The following is an 18420-nucleotide window of genomic DNA, read 5'->3' on the forward strand; positions in this document are numbered from 1 at the left end:
ACTAATGGCGCGTGGAAAGGAGGTTGGACGGCCCCGTTTAAATATGTCGAGAGATGGCCTGTCACTCGGCCATATAACTTTGCGGAGGAGGCATTGAAGGCGCGTGTCCTGCATCTCCAACTAGATAATAACTTTCGCAAACTCTTAGACAAAGTCCCACCAATATATATTACTAATATCGCCGCTCTCGATATCTTTCGTCGCTCCTCCGCATCAGGAAAAGAAAGGCAAACATCTCGATTCTCTAATCGACTCTCTCCCTATATGACCTTCCTCCTAGTCTTTAGTTCATCCCCCTTTTTTCTTTCAGCCACGAATCATCCCAAGAAGGGTGGCCATTATGGTCCAGCCATGCCCTTCACGAACACAATTCGATTCAGCACAAGAAAAAATATACCAAAATTACCAATTCACTTTCCACGCATCCTCACAGCAAACAGAATGATAGCAGGAATCAATATTGAACCAAAATTCATGTTTGACAAGATGAATCAACAACAAGAAATACAATTTTCTTCAGGGTTTTTACCTTGAGCTGTATTTCCCCACAATATTTACATATCCACCAATAGACAGTTAAGAACTAGCAGAGTTCTACAAATTTGAAAAGTAAAATACTTATAATTTTGTATGTGCTACGACTTAGTGCAATACAATTCCAGGCGTGTAGCAAATGCGGAAATATATGGAGAATTTACGAGGCAAGTAATAAAAACTTTAGAAATAACGAAATAGATCCTCATAACAAATTACGTACGAGTACGATTAAATTATATTTTTAATAGCATTCAACAATTAAAATATTTAAAAAATGAATATTGTCCAAGAAACATTACACAAATTTGATTACTTCTTCAATATTTTGAAGTTTAATTTTTTACGTTTCTAGAACTATAAATGGAATTGAGATTTGATATTAAAAATGAAGAAGATTTAATATCGAAATGTAATATTTTAAATGTCTACAATATTTAAACGTTTGTTACTGCTACTTTAAGTAATAATTATAATCTGCATATAAAGAAGAGAAGAAGAAAAATAGAATAATATTGTAGAAGATGTGGTGATTTTTTTTTGGATAGCAGCATGAACATAAAAATAAGTCGCTCAGTTTAGTACACATGTAACCGCCCATGTCGTTGTGACAATACAATAAATTCCCCTCAATTGAACTCAACCTGACTGCATTTATCCGCCCATTCAGTTACGACGCTGCACTTAGCAATTGCACCGCACTCCACTAACTCCAAAAAACGGGACCGAAAAATAATTGAGCGGCGAGGGGCGGCGAAGCCTCTGCTTTTTGATTCTCGAACCGCCCCATAATTATCATCCATAAGTCACATTACTTTATTTCCTTTCCTTTTGCGCGCGCTATTACTTCAAACCGGAATTTTCGGTTTTAATTAAAAATTCTTGGTCGGAGGCGGTGATATCGGCAATTAATAATTTTCTCGTATGTTCCGTAGCCTCAGCCGCCTCCTTCTCCTCCTCGCTCCTCCGGGTGGTTCTTAAAGTGCCTCTCGCTGTTGCTACGCGATATATATATATATATACACACACATATATCTATTATATATATATATAATCGCAGCGGCGGTGGCGGCGGCCTTGCGGATGCCAGACAATGGGCGGGCGCCGCCACAACCCGACGCCGGCCGCCTTCGACGTCCCCACGGTGTCCGACCTCCCTCCCTGCACCCCGTTTCAACCCTCAAGTCCCGCGCCGCCCTCACCGCCTCCTCGATCTCACAGCAGCAGCAGCAAGCCGCTCAAAAAGTATATTTATCTAATGACCCATTAAATCCGAGTTCTCAAATCTTAAATTAATTACCGCCGCCGCCGCTGCCGAATCGCACCACAATCAAAATTAATCTCCGTTACCATTAAAATGTAATCCGAATTATCCAGGTCCGCGTCTCTCTGTTTCAGCTCAGACATCCATCAAATCCCTTTTATACACCCTACGTGAGACGTCGAACTGAACAAAAACTACAGTTTTAGAAGAGAACGAACGCTTTGATCCGAAAACGAAAAACTGGGGTAAAATCTTATTTTCCGAAACGAATCTCGGTGAGTCCATTAAAAATGTAGTCTGGAATACGCAGGTAACGTCTGCTCCGTCCATAAATTCTCTACTTTACACTCCACGTGCAATGCCAATGAGAAAACGAGAGTTCACAGCAGAGTAGGAGAACACTTTGATCTGCGGATACCAAAAATGTCGCACGAACTGGGTCACGGCACTTTATCTTCCCAAACTCCTCGCATTTGAGGAACCACATGACAATTCCGTCGATTGAATTAGGATTTGTTTAATTTACTTAAGTCTATTGATCCCAAAACTATTACGTTACAAATTTAAATCAATTAATATTTATGAATTATTTCGTTTTAATTATGCTTCTACAAAACGTGAATTAATTCCTGAAATATTGTAAATTAATGAAAGCGAATTTATTTAATTTTTTAAAACCATTCAGTGATAAAGAAGTAAAATTATTATTTCTCTCAAAATTAGAATGTTGAAAAAATAAAATTACAATTTGCAAATATCTTGTAATTATTAAAACACACAAAACACATTTTTTATATAAAATTAAAAACTTGTTAGGATTTGCAAACATTTCCCAAATCTTAATGTTGAAAATGAAATAAATCGAATTAAAACATAATTTACTTGATTTCTTATTGTTAATTGGATTCAATTAAAAGGAAATTAGTCAGGCGAATAATCCAATTAGAAGCGATGACAATAATTCACTATGTCATCTTGTTGCAGATAAATCAAATCAAAGCACCGATGCAAATTGAATTCGATAAACAGCAATGACGGTTGTTCGTATTCAAAACGATTTCCCAGTCGCAATATGCATAACAGTAAACACGATTTTCGAAGGAAAATCGAATTGCTGGAAATTTCGTTGATATTTCTGTATAAATCTATTTTCTATTTATAAATAATTAAAGCAAAGTGAAGGAGAGTGGGAAGTGCGTGCGCTCGAAAAGTCTCCGCAATCGAAATGATCAAATCCACCGAAAGTCATTCCTTATTTACCGGCATATTTTATCGATTGCGACCGATTTAATTTATTTAAGTGCGGTTTCGGTTAATTCTTAATAGCGATATTTCCAGTGGAACTATGTGGGATTATCGATAATGGTGAGCACCCACGGTTTCTTTGGAATTTTTTATACAATTCCGAGTCGGTGACAATTTATTGACAGGTCAATCTGCATTTGTTTATTCCTGTAGTTAATTGCTTGGTAACTATGTAAATTTGCGTTGACATTTATTGTTGTTGACGGGAAAGATCGTTTCCCACGTGAAAAAGATAAATCGAGATCACGGGAAAAGATGCAAATGCTGTTGTTGTAAGGATGTGTCCATTATTAGCAAAAAAGCGTCAATTACGGTAGTTGTTAATTATGTTAAAGTTCTTTATCATCATAGCCAAATCTATTTTGTAATGCAAGTTTTTGATTTCTTAACTAATTGTTGACATGTTCATAATAAAGAACAGAATTATATTTGGCTAATTTGAAGTGGATTCGGGATGATGAGGTGTCCTGCGACCGGAAGGAAATTCACTTGTGGGATGATGATGAGATATATAAAAATATTTTGTGTGATGATGAGATGATGTACTGACCTCGTTTATGTGTTTGTATGTTTTGATGAGGTCAACGGAGAGTTTCCTGAGGGGCGCACTTGCAGGTTCTCGGAAGGTATGCGGAATACGGGCTTGCATCGCTTGAATGTCGGCAGGGGCTCCGGTGTTGAGGCCGAGCTGCTCCTCTCCAACAAGTCGTCCATAAAGGGGCACATGCCTTTGCCGCCCCGACGGCTCCGACCCATTGCCGCCTCCTGGACCCACTATACCTCCAGGCACTAAAACAAAACAAAACACACGTCGATCGATTAGCACACGAATCAAATGCAAATTTCGCAGAGTCGAGTAGTACAGGTGAATGAGGAGGCTTTATTACGGCCAAGTCTGCGACGCGCATACAACACAATCAACTCGAATATCAATACCAGGTAGTCCTTCACAATCTGAGCTACGAACTTTCCTCCAAACATTGTTTTCAAACCGACCCGCAAATGCAAACTCAATTGTTCGAACTTCGCTGTCCGAAATGATAATGAAATAACGAAGAATCCGGATTATCTTATCCTCATAAGAATTTCAAATTTATTTAAATTTTAATATAAGCTTATCTTTGTCCACACCAACTTCTATTTTTTTTCTTACAAAAAAAATACAATTATAACTTCTCAATTTCTTAGCATAAACTCAAATCAAATTGTATTTCTGTCTAAAAATTTAATGAAATAGAGAAAAAACAGACTTTTTGTAATTCATGACACATGCAAAATTCATTTTCTTGAAAATTGACTTTATAAAAAGGTCTACTATAACAAGAATATGGAGGTGTCAAATGGTTTGTATTGTATAAGTATTGCAGTTATGTCTCAATTATCTTTTCCTCATTAAAATTTTAAATTTATTTATATTTTAATATAAGCTTATCGTTTTTCTTCCATGTTTTGTTAAATCAAGTAACTTCAGATTATAGTTATTTTATACACAATAAATGCAAATGACAAAAAAAACTAAATGTAAATATTTCCAATGGTATATGAATAAAAAGTAATTACATTTTAAATTGTTTATCAATTTTAAAATAATAACTTAATTTTTAAGAACACAAAAATTATAATTTAACACAATAAATTATAATTTAATCACATAATATATTTAATGATATAAAAGAACAATAAGTATATATCTTTTTATTATGAAGTTCAATATTTAAAAAAAGTTGAGAGAGTAGAGACAAGAGTTGTACGTCGTGAGTGATTTTTCAAATGTCGCCGTTTTCTAATTGGTGAAAGAAGGGAATGCAGTTCAAAGCAATCAATTAAGCAATGAAGCGGTAGAAAATAGGTAACAAATTGATCCATATGTCATTTATGTGGTGAACTTCGGTTGAAGGAAAGAGGAGAAAAGACGAGGAAACCAGCAGAGTTGAAACACAACTGAGGATAAAGAAAAAAAGCCTGCACGAGTGGAGCGAGTTAAATGCAATAAACCCATTAAACATTAAATGTAGTGACGCAATAAATCTTCACCTCATGTTCACTTCAGCAACAGTTCTCTAAAATCCGAGCAAAAAGCCAAGAGGTGTGTGTTTGTGTGTGTGTTCAACACAAGGCTATGATTTACAATAACAAAAACGGAAGAGTTGAAGAGAAGGTTGTTCCCTCTAAACAGAGAGAGAGAGTCGTCGTTTTCTGCTTCTTTTCAACTTCGGTACGCTTATCGCCCGCACTTAGCGTGTCTTGCGTTGTGTGTGGAGGCGGCGGCTGGAGACAAGGGGTGGCGGCTGCATAAATACAATAAATATAAAAAGAACGGTGCGAGGGTTTGGGGGTGGATGTGGACCGAGGCCCGAGAATGATATACCCCATTCGGTAGTTGTACAATGAGCGGACCATTGAGCACGTCGCAGTTGCAGCTTGCTTTATGCGGCTGTTATGATCGTTATTCCCTATTAAAATGTATAGTTCTTGCAACTTTTCCACCCCGTCTCGCATAACTCACCGACAAAATGGCCACATCCCATGGCCAACTTTATTATTGCATTAGACGCAATCGCGCAACGAAAAGAAAAAAACTAACGTTTATCTATCACGATGATAATGAATCAACTAAAATCCCGAAAAGTGTTTAAATAACAAACATCAACACAACATTTATCAATTAAACTAATATAAACTTGACAATTATTTAGTTGAAAACTAAGCTATATTAGGGCAAACATTTTACAACCTTTCGGGGTAAACCCTTAGTGCTATTCAAAGATTTTCCATAGAAATTAACAATGAATGTACTACAAAGTGAATATTATATTATGAAACCCATTATTTAATTATACAGCTTAACTTAAAGTTAAGGGAGACCCCATTAAATTTAGCTAAAGAGGTTAAAGTTTCTACAACTGTATACTAACCAAATCTAATCAAATACAGGTATCCCCCGACTTATAAACTCTTACTTACTTACGAACAAAATTCTAAAACTCTTCCATATATCTTCTTATTCCAAATTAACTGTTCAAATAAAAATAGATAATTTCTTTAATAAAATATAATATTTTTGGAAGATGTACTATATGTGATTTTGTTTCATTTGTTGTTTTGTATTTTAATTTATTTTTTCAAATTTATGCAGTCAGTAACACAGAATTTAACTTACATAAAAGTAAAAACCATGATAAAGTGTGATAAGATAAGTATATAATTTTTAAAATTCCCCCGACTTACGAACAAATTCGAATTACGAACAACCCTTTGAAACGGAATTAGTTCGTAAGTCGGTGGATACCTGTACTACTAAAGTTTTAATAAATACGTTCCATTAGTTGATTTCTTTAGTTTAAATATAAATTATGTTTGTATAGAAACAATATGAAATATATCTAATGTTGCACTATAAAATAATCAAAAATGAATTAATGAGAATTGAGAAGTAGAAACTTTTAATAAGAAATACATAAATGTCAATTTAAAATGCATTAACTTATTCACACCACGATATTTGAATGGTCTGAATGGGCAGAAATAAAGAAAACCCAGATACTAATGTTTACGTAATTAAATATAATTAATAGTCATTAAAATGCGTTTCGATGTATTTGAATCGTTTGAATTTCCGGAGGGTAATTGCATCGCATGTGCAACCTCACGCGTCGAAAGGAACAAATGTTTGTATTTACTTTGCGCGCAACGCCCATTTATTCCCTTTCCTTCTGTGCGTTATTATATGCATTTTTTTTATTTTGTTTGTTTTTTTTGCTAAACAAAACAAAAACAGGAAAGAAACGCGTACATAATGTTGGAAAGGAGAGTGCGTGAACCTAAGCAACGAGTGGCCTTTGACCCCTTTCCACAGGCACGTGGACTCCGATTATCTTATGTTTGTGTGTGTATATATATATATATAAATACAGTGGAACCTCGCTTAACGTGCATAATCTGTTCCAGAATTTTACTCGTATACTGAAACATTTTTCTTACAATTCATTTTGCTCGTTAAGAGAAATGCTCTTTATGCGAGATACCGCGGACTCCTAGATTATAAAACTCGTCGTATATTTTTATATTATTTAAACGAAACAAAAACACACATTATAATAATGTATGCATAAAAATAAAATAGTATTTCTAAATAGCATTCACTTAATCATTCGGGTCACACAGGTGTGCACGACGGGGGAAAAATAATCGAATTTTAGAGCGAAAACCGGGTCACGGACTTCACAATAATGGATCTTTGTTTACCGAGTATAGTTAGTGAATGAATAGTTTACGTTTTAAAATGTTATATGAAACGTAGAAGCCCGGCGCATCCACGCAAAAAATATCGACACTTTTTATAGGCAATAGAAAATTATTAGAAATATTATTAAGGTTAGTTAACGTTAAATATATTCTATTCAAAATATTGAAACCTGGTACATTCGACAGATATTAGAAATTTGTTAAACTAAAACTAAACAAATAATTGACACATAATTATTTAAAAAAACACGTTTTCAATTCAACTAAATCTTAACTCTTTCAATTATTATAAATAATATTATTCAATAAATCTTCAAGTAATTTGGAATTGTACAAAAATTGGAAGAAAACATATGTAACTTACCCTATGTTTTCTAAATAAAAACGCAGTTCTTGCGTTGCAAATAGAATATTTTAGAATGAATTGAATTTCTTAAAAGCCGAATAATTGTAGCAAATTTAAAAAATAAATATGGAAAAGAAGTTTTATCAATTTCGTTTTACATTTATCACCATAAAGAAAACAACTTTACGATATATACATTTTAAAATTCTGGTAAGAAAATATCATGAAATGTAGAAACTATTAATTGATATATAAATAAATAAAATACTAGAAGATTCTATATACAGTGGAACCTCGCTTAATGATCATTTCGCTTAATGAACAAAATGAATTATAAGCAAAATGACATGCGTAACGAGCGACGATGAGAAGAGAATTGTACACATATTATGTGTATTTTTGAATATGTTACACTATACGAGTATTTCACTAAGCGAGTAAAAATCCGAAAATTCTGGAACGGATTGAACTCGTTAAGTAATCATAAAGATTTGATTAAAACTCCATTATTTCATTTTGTAAAGAATTAATTAATTTTTGCTAATCAAACTATTTTAATGATATTTATAATAATTTTGTCATATGGAAGTAAATAGAACCAAAAATCAAGAACATAATTATAATTATGTTTCATTATTGTCTGGAGTATTTTTTCAGCCTTCTTTGAAGTACGAAATCAGTATACATAAATAATTTTGTGTATGAATGGAATATGTGGAGACACAAGTTGGCGCGTTTCTTTTAATTTTTCCATCACACACGTCGAGCGCACAAAGAGCGCGAAAGAAATACTGAACAAAAAAAACGCAACAAGAAGAAGAAATAATAACATTAGTCCGTAATCAAAGAGAGACAGCTAGAAATATTATGTACACAAAGAAAGAGATTAAATATCCGGTATGCACGTATGTTTCTGCATAGCATTTTTCTTTTCACCCGGAAGCGTGGAATAAAAACGTTAATTACCTGAGATAAAGGAAAGAGAAAAAGGAAACGAAATACGAGGTGTCAGTTTGTTATACGCGCAATCATGAGAAGGGGGGCGGCGTTTTGTTAATTAATTTGTAAAATCTCGAGGGTGGACCGCCCGTCGTTGTATCAGCTATAAATTAATTAGAAGAGGAAAAAAACAAGAGCCGATAAATAATAACCCCGGAAGGAATGAGGAAGCAACAAATAAATAAAAAAAAACATTAAGAATAACGCTAATTTACGTTCTTTTTTTCGCTCGCATTCACCATTTACATTTATTATAAGCGTACATTCTCCCTCTTCCACCCTGACCGTAACTCACTTATAATCTATTAAGAAACCAGATCTTATTCTTACGTAAAGCGCCGCTCGAATAAATCAGATCCGGGTAACGAGATTACGGCCGCATTAATATATATCGCCGGGAATTTCTTGTGAGTGATTGCCGTATTTATCCAGAATGGATATTATATTACGTACACAATGGCATCCATGGTCTTAATGTGAGCTTGCAAAGAACCACGGTTTAATCTTCATTATCGAGTAGTTAAAAAAATAATGAATAATTAAATAGAAATGTTTCGAAATTCGAACAAATATTTACTTCCAATATTTGTTCGAATTTCAAATCCGATTTTGAAAATTCAACAAAAACTTGAAAGTAAAGAAAAGCACACGTTTTAAATTAAAACAAAAACAAATAACAAAATAGTTTTTATACAAAGGAATATCAATATTAATAAAAAATCACTTTGTAGTGAATATAATTATATAATAAAATTATTTTTCACTAGAATTTTCTCAATATTTATCAATTTAGTATATTTTCTTAATTTTGTCAAACGTTTTCTTTGCTAATCCTTCGTCAACTTCGTTTAAGATTTTTGTGCCAGCAAGAAACATTTTGGAAATCTGAAAGTAGATTCGAAGTTCCACTGTAGTTACTTTTACTTTATATATTCTAGTATGTAATTATCAATATTTCAAAAGAATCTAATTGTTATATTAAATTTGTTTATGATGTCTGTTTTAGTTGAAAAATGGATGTGAGATTTCATTTAAGATTATGTAATTAATATATGATATAGGTATAATGGAGATTGAGAGAATGAAGGGATGATGTCTCGAGTTATCTGGAGGAGACGATTGTTAAAACCGGGTAAGGGTTGTTTCGTCCGAGAGGTCGAGGAAGAAATAACGAAATGCTGAGAGTACAAGCAAAGAAGAGATAGAGAAAGAAGAAAACGAAAAAAAAATAGGGAACAGGCAGAGAATACGAGAAGTTCTCGAGATATAAAATCAATCTGTGAGGAGTGTATAGATATATGAGCAGCAACCATAGACGTTCATTGGAGCGACGATTCCATTACTGGTGAAGAGAGTGGCCTGCTACATGCAGCACTCCCTTACAGATTTATTATTGTAAAAGTTCTCCGGACGTAATTAAAAAAAAGGCGCACACAAGAGTTGCCGTCTCCAAAATAAATAAATTAAAAAAAAAAACAGAAGAGAGAATGAGCACAAGGGAAGAAATCGGAACGCCAGATAAACCACATGCACACAACAATAATAATAGTAATTATTATTATTATGTTGGAGAGGAAGCACTGTTTGCCTCCCTCGCATTATTCGCCGCGCAATATCGTAATTACCTTTAGGTTTTAAATTGCATCTTGTGTATGTGTGTAGCGTGTGCAATGTATGGACGCAAAACTAATTATAATTATAGTGTATAAATGAGGAGGAGGCGGAAGAGAGGGGCTGTTATATAAATATGTAAATTAAATGATGATTACCGCTCCAACTTTCTGGCCCTCTTTCTTGCGCGCACAAAAACCGCAAACGAAATTGAAGAAGGAAGAGCAAAGAAATCATTTGCACACAAAAAAAAACTCTTTTTTTATTCTTTCTCCTTCGCCCTTTTCGGTCCATCTTATATAAAATTAATTATCTCTGTGCACATTTATTGCAAAGACACGATAATTGCCCGGCATTCCTTTTGTTCCACTTCTAAATGTTTTAACGTGTAATCAACACCAGCGCGATTTTTCTTTTCTTTCGAGGGGGGGAAGAAACACGCAGAAGAGTGATTAACCTTTTGAACTGGATTTTATTCTAACTTAATTGATTCAAACCATTAACATATCGCTATACAAGATTTCTTTTGTATTGGTACAAATTCATAGTTTTCATCATTTCTAAAGCACAAAATACAATAAACAACTAAATTTGCTAGACAATGACTGAACTATGTATCAATTTAGATAACAAACAAGAAAGTATAGAGAAATATTCCCTAATTTTTTATTTTATATTTAGGTGCATTGTGATCGAAGCAGTAAATTAATATCTTAGCTAAATTCACCAAAAATATGAAGAGAATTGTATTTTTGAGCTTTTAATCAAAATACCTTTTTTAATAAATATAAATATTACTTTTGTGTATAATTATTTTTTGATATAATATTAATTTATATAATATTTAGTGGCAGAAAGGCTTTAAAGCGGATCTAAATAAAATCTATAAATTTTATAATAATTAATAATTTGTCTTTCGTAAAATTTCTACTTTATTATTTAAGTTACAGTAATGGTGCATTGAAAGCAACATATGTTTCTTCTTGTAAGTAAAATAATGTTGATATATTTTCCACACGTTCATGTAAATAATATAAATCTAAATGCGTATTTGCGATTTCCATAATGTCTTTATTAATCAAGAGAGTGCGCTTCCCCCATGCTGGTTCTTTTCTGGATAATGCGACGTCCCGACTAATATTTCCTTCCCGGGATGCCGTTTTTCAGCACCAATTCCTTCTCCTTCTGCCAGTTCTTCTATCTTTTTTTTTGTGTGAGCAGTCGAGATTTATTTAAGATGAATTTCGGGGAGGAGAGTTGATGATTCGGGCAGTTTATTGAATCCGGAAAACACTCGTTAATATGTCCTCTCATCGCCGTCGTCGCATCGTTCCTTCTGTGCGACGACGATCCACGTTAGGACCTCTGCCAATTCCTTGCAAAGCCAAAAACATTCACAAAATGGGATGGGGCGGGTATGATGGTACTAGGACTATCGAAGAAATGGAACGAGGACACTATCGACGCCCATCATCGTAACCATCATAACTAATTCCAGGACGAACGATTGATAGTTGTTGATGGTTGTGTCTATTTTGTCTGAGAGTTTTGGGGGAGGAGGAAATCGGAGACAGTCAAGAATTTATCCTCGATCTGTTTTTGATTCCTTTTTATCCGCACTAAATTCAAATTTATATATATTATTCCGGTCGACGCCACCCTGCGAAGCCATTGTTATCAATCCCCGTGCAAAAACCCACCCCCCATCCAGATCCGACGCTGAAACGGTTTAAGGAAACAATAAAGGAAATAAATGCTTTTTACATGCCGGAAACGACGAAAAGATGGTTTTAAAGTAAGGTGAATCGAGCGAAATAGCGGAATTATGTTGTGGCCGGACCCGATGCACCACCTTTGTGCATTTGAATAATTTGCGAGGCACGAATCGCCACTTAATACCACTAAATTATATCACTTAAACCACACCGATTACGTATATTATATATCGTATATCAACGTTAATTTGAAAAAAAAACTATTTTAAATACAATTTTCACATAAATCTGAGATATTATATATTATTAGATAAGTGAAATATCAAGAGCGAATTTGATTATTAGCAACACTTTAGATTTATAAAACTAGTCATTCGATGATTTTCAGACAATAACATATTTTTATACTGTCAATTCATATAATTGCTGTTAAACTTTGCTTTTAGATATATTGTTAAGATATTAATTTATCCAAAAACAAACGTGTGTATCCCAAATGCAAAAGACATCAAGGATTTGTAATCATCAGGTAGTCGATTCTGTCAGCTTGCCAAAGTTAAGCAAGACTTGGGGCGAGATGCAATCGGAATAATCCAATTGCACCATGAAAATAGCATCAAAGATGCGCCTCGAACGAGGAACTTTGATGCAACGCTAAATCAATTAAGCAGCAATTATTAAATTCTTGCGAGGATCCGGCTCCGAGGATGCGCGAACTCCGTACTATAAATATATTGGGGGGAAGCGGAATGAGGAGGAATAAGAAGAGGAGGAGCGGTCGAAAGCGTGGGCGGAGGATTCGTTCGTTTATTTCTGTTTCGACCAATCAATTTGGTCACGGCTATGTTAATGCAAGGGAAATCGACAAAATGTGCGCGCGAGTATATGTGAGTATATGCATTTGTTTGAATGTGGGTGTGTATGTGTATTTGGCACAGAAATGAATAATTTAAATAATTGGCACGGGGATGGCCAAAATGATGAATTTTAAATAATTCACTGGGGCTACTGAGTACATAGTAAATGCATAAGGTGTATTCGTAACCCCGACCTGTCAATCTCAATTAAAAATTTCGCTTCATACCCCCCGCCACCCCGAAACCCATTCAAAAATTGGTAGGCGAGCGAGTATATCGATCTGCCCAACAAACTAACTCTCATTTCTCTTTCTCTCTCTCTCTCTCTGCAGCTTCCGTTCTGCTCCTCTAAACCGTTGCATTTCACACGTACACGTGAGATCCGCAAACGAGCAAACAGCATAACAGACCAGAAATAATACAGCTACAACTAAAAAGTGCACACACACCATACAAACATCGAGTATGTTCCTAACACAATAATGAATGAAAACTGTTTTTATTTTTAGCCTTCTCCCTCCGCTTGACGTTTGCATTCGAATACTACTCGGAATCATCGTGTGCGTCACTGGAACTCGACTCTCTTCCACACAGAACAACATCAACAGGGAATACCGAAGACGTGTGAGAGAGAGAGCCAATGGTTTCCGCATAAATTAGGACTCTGAATCAGGATTATTGCAGTTAACACAATGGAGACGATGCACTTGATTATAAGATTTATTAGCCGCACGAAATGGACGCATAAACCAGCTCACATCTTAATAGCCAAAACATAAACCGCAACGACAAACTAATAAGAATATCGCCATAACACCAACCATCAATTTCAAACCTATACTTTACCATTGCTTCTACTCTTCGGACACTCACCTGAAACAAAATAAAAAAATAATTAAAATGACTGAAAAACTTCAATCAATATAAAATTAAAACACTTATAAAATCATCTAGGATTTTCATCGCGAAAATCGCAGGTTTCGATTATTAATTAACAATATTATATTTATATATATATATACACGTGCAGGCGAAACTTTGCCCAAATTAATCTAAACATTTCCACAAACGTACCAGCGAACCTAAATCTACAATCCACTGCTAGAACAAATATTAGTGGCAGCCGTTCTAATATTTTCTTAATATCTAACAAATAAAATTGTATACTGAATGAAAATATACCCCGATATGCTCTAATGAAAGTGTTTTGTCGATATATATGGGAATTTAGAGAATATTTTGATTTTAGTCAAAAGTTTGAATTTAGCAACTATAAAAAATGCTAAGTTGGATAACAATAATTTAAGTATAAAGCTTAAATTAGAAAATATTTTTTATTGCATATTTCATATATTATTCTAAAAAAATATTAAGATATTACTGATATTGACTTATCTTAATGAATTAGGGAATTTAAGAAACAACATTTTGCAGTTTTAAATCAATAATTATATAAATAATTAATTAGAAAGGTCACGTTAATTGATTCCGATGAATGAAAGGAAGTGTGCGCTAAAAATAGATATTTTCTTATACAAGATCCGGATCCAGTTAATGAAATGTATACTACACTGGTGTCAGGAATAGTGATGAGCAATTAGAATCTATTTTTAGTCCATTCAACGCAACACATACATACACACTCATGACTCATTCATAAAAATGTCATACAAACTATTAAGAAAAACCCAGTAATTAATGTATTCGAATTAAGAAAATAAGAATTCAGACTGCGAATATGGAAAAAATACATCCGCTTTCAAATACAAATATTGTTGAAACTGGCAATAATTGAAATGCAATAAAATGAATAATATTCCCTTTGGCCAGCCTATTAATATATATTTTTTTATTGTATGTTAAAATTTATTTATATATAAATTGTACTTTTTTTTCTTCTTCTTATGTATTGATGTTTGGACAATAAATTATTATTATTATGAATAATATGCAATAAAATGAAGACTTATTTTCATAGGTATTTCAAATTGCAGTATCCAAATAATAATTTGAGTACAAAACAAATGGTTTGTTCAAACTGGAATCTATCAAAATGGATACGTACTTTTCAAATGTTCATGGGTATTTCAATTTACCAACATAGGTTGAAACGCAATATGAAATATTTAATTTGAGGGAGGAGGAGAAGGACGTGCCCTGAGGGGACTGCATGAAAAGTTCGTTATTTATGAAACGAACCGAATGATTCCAAGCACGAATAAATTACGTTCGTGGTGTAAAATTACAAGGGGATCGCGATACTCTGTTTAATTAATACATTTCAAGAATCTTGAATAATGGATGCGTGCGTGCGGTAATGCGACAACAATTGTTCAAGTTTTTTTCATCGATACATCTTTGTAACGTATTTGTTGAAGGAGGACGGCTCGGTTCCCCAAAATGCGTATAAAAATCCATGAATTTATAATGCAAAGTTGTAGTTGGCTTGTTGTTGTTTTTCTTTCTGAGTAGTTCAAAGGGTGAATTTTGTCTGTGTTTCTTTCTTTCATCTTTCCCGAATATTATTTTGTTCGTTTTTTTTTCTCTCTCGGTCTTATTGATGATGGAATCGATATTTAATAACATATCGGATGTTTTATGCGAGTGTGTCTAGACTCCTGAATGTGTGATCCGTATCTAAGTGGAGTATCAACCCCTTATAACGTGTCGGCTGTGCCCTGTGTGCCATTATGTAAAGGAGCCTTAGGGTAAGGTGCATGGTTCCGTTATAGTGAACGATAACGATACTCGATATGGTTAGAAGTAGTGGACAATGGCCGGGGCCGTATCCACACACATACACTCACCCCAAGCCTTTATATATGTACACACATAACTATGTATATAGTATACAAGTATATGCATGTATGTGTCCAGTGGGGAGAGAGATCATTTATATAATGCACATTGTGGACGCGCTATAAAAGGATTTTGCTTTCCAGGACCAGAACGACGTTGATGTTGAGATAGGTCCTCACAGCGCACACACACACACAAAAAATCAAGATTATTTTATACTCCAAACGAAAAAAAGAGACATAAAAGCACCCTTGATTCACTTTGACACCACCACCATCATCTGAATAATAATATAATTGCTTAACTCTGAACCAAATAATCGGATCATCGACTTTTTCTACTAATAATTAATCTAAATATATTTTTCCCTTGAACCTGCATGACATAACCAAATAAATTAGCTTGCATAATAATAATAAAGCTGGTGCAGATGTAGCAAGTTTAGATAAGTGGGACTTTCGAATATGCCATTAAAATTTATACGCGGAGACAGTTGGCGGAGAACAACCATAAAGAGTCGTGCCGTTCGTCAGTTCAGATCATTGACGTAGTACGAGCATTAAAACCGCTACGACCATGTACACATAACTATGGATAATTAAAGAAGAAAACATGCACGAAAATCGCTAAGGAGAAACATGCCGAACACCGTTTACTATGACAGTGGTGAAATATATAACTTTATAACTCGCTGTCAAGCTAAGGCTAATATACTGCGGGATCACGAAATCGCTAAATGCATGTTGCATGAGGCCACGGGTACTACTAATTATTTATAAAAAATAAAGAAAAACGATGTAATCGGTTGCTTTATGAAACGGTACTAGTTTTGAAGATTGATTCATTTTGATACAATCAAATAATTTGTACTTAGCATTTCAAAAATCATTTAAACAAAATAACATAAATAACATGAATTTTAGTTTTTTATATAATCAAATTTAGTTGAAAACTTATAATCTTCTTATTTATACAGTAAAAAATCCAAAACTACATAAGACTTGTGAATATAGTTACTTATATAATTTGTCAATTACTCTTCAATTAAGACCAATTTTTTACTGCAGAACTTATTTGTTTGATATTAAAAATAATAAAATAGTTGAAAAACTTACAATCTCGTAACAAACTGTTTCTCTTTTCATCTATTCTCCAGGAAAAATCCAAAACCGTGTAACTTATAAGGAGCATTTTCTGATGAGCTATTAATTCCAACTGCAACGAAAACTTCAATTTGAGCCTTTATATATAAAGAGTCAATGCAATTTCGTATTTTTTTTTTTGGCCGAATCCCCAAAACTTGGTGATTCACAACAAATGATGATTTCCGCGAAATGACACATGCACAGTACTGATTCAGGTTCAAAGTCATTATGAATCTGAGTCGAATCATTGTCTAGACTTAATCACTCGTAAGAAAGCGAGAGCCTTAACCTTGCTGCAGCGAGATTGACCGGAAACGAATGCGCCGTTGAAATTGCTACGAATGAACCAATTTCATTTAATTGTTTTCATCGGTGATCTGCATTAACGAACGGTGAAATTAATACCGCATCTAGAATATTGAAAATATCGATATTTATGCATGTAGATAAATATATATATATTTTTTTGTTTTAATTTCGTGGGTGGAAACGCTGGAGTCATTGTGTCGATATCAAGATCGTATCGAAATCAACATACAATTTAACATGCTATTATCAAAATGTTATTCAAATGCATCTGATCGATATTTGATGCACGAGGGCAACAAAACATTATTAGTGAAGCTACTCTCTTTTTTTTGCTCTGTTTGAACTGCATTAAAATATATGAGGGGGTTGATAAAAAAAAAGCGAGTAGGCGATTCCGAAAAGGTCAACAGACATTATTTTCATGCAAATTATATGTTATTTGTAAGGATAGACATATAATCTATATTCGTAGTCACAAACCCTACAACATCACCCCTTCCTCCCTCATCATTGGAGTTTCCACAGTGAACATAACAGTGGAAGCGCGTAGTGTAGAATTGATTGTTAATTATCGATTTCTGAAGTAGTGGCAGGCTGCAGTAGCAGCGAACGTCTGCTCGTGTGCTGTATGGATGTATGTGTATTAATAGATGGTTTGAAATGGGGTGCTAGCAATAACTAAATGCATGCACCGAGGATGCAAATACGTGCACACGAAGAGGAGGAGGAGACAGAGATGGAGGCACAAGTGCAAACGTACGTACGTATGTATGTATAAGGGAGGAGAAAGAGGAGGTGGAACTGGATGGATGTGTCTGTATGGCAATGTTTTGCATATTGCACACGGACATCATGGCTTAATGCAAGTCTGGATCAATACGAAACCGGAGTGGAGTAGAGTAGAGAGACGACTGTTGCATTACATTGAGGTAGGTTATAGTAATACAGCCGACGTCTGATTGACGTGACCCATTGCACCCAAACACTCACATACGTTCACCTCGGAAATTTATTCTTTCGTCCAGCCCCGATTCGCCCGTTCATCTCCAACCACCTACTCCTCCCTCTTCGTCCTTTCTCCGTGGCCACTGCTCCGGCAATCACACTTTGACTTCAAACTACACCACGATGACGTACCTACTCAGGTCCTAACTTTATTAAAACCCACATCGATCCAATTACCAGCCGTAACGAATCCTCGTCAAATATTTCGATTTCTCACAAACTTCTTTACTATTTAAACCTTGGGACACCTCAAAATAACTTACATTTTACATAACAACTTATCACT

The 18420-nt window shown here is 34.4% G+C and overlaps 1 protein-coding gene across 7 annotated transcripts in view; it reads right to left on the reverse strand.

Annotated features, from left to right (window-relative positions):
• LOC108569222 (serine/threonine-protein kinase minibrain) overlaps nucleotides 1-18420 on the reverse strand; it is a 62501-nt gene that overhangs the window by 7601 nt on the left and 36480 nt on the right. For 4 of the 7 annotated variants that reach the window (XM_017930684.1, XM_017930685.1, XM_017930689.1 and 1 more), the window contains exons 1-3: nucleotides 16791-16880; nucleotides 13723-13749; nucleotides 3654-3892 (exon numbers count right to left, since the gene is read on the reverse strand). In XM_017930684.1, the coding sequence (XP_017786173.1) occupies nucleotides 3654-3892; nucleotides 13723-13749; nucleotides 16791-16866 (342 nt within the window). In that variant the 5' untranslated portion in view covers nucleotides 16867-16880. Of the gene's footprint in view, nucleotides 1-3653; nucleotides 3893-13722; nucleotides 13750-16790; nucleotides 16881-18420 lie in introns of those variants that run through there. The other 3 variants (XM_017930687.1, XM_017930688.1, XM_017930686.1) reach the window with 2 other exon arrangements.

This window comes from Nicrophorus vespilloides, unplaced genomic scaffold, assembly GCF_001412225.1.
Source record: "Nicrophorus vespilloides isolate i.1.1-1 unplaced genomic scaffold, Nicve_v1.0, whole genome shotgun sequence".
Lineage (NCBI taxonomy): Eukaryota > Metazoa > Arthropoda > Insecta > Coleoptera > Silphidae > Nicrophorus > Nicrophorus vespilloides.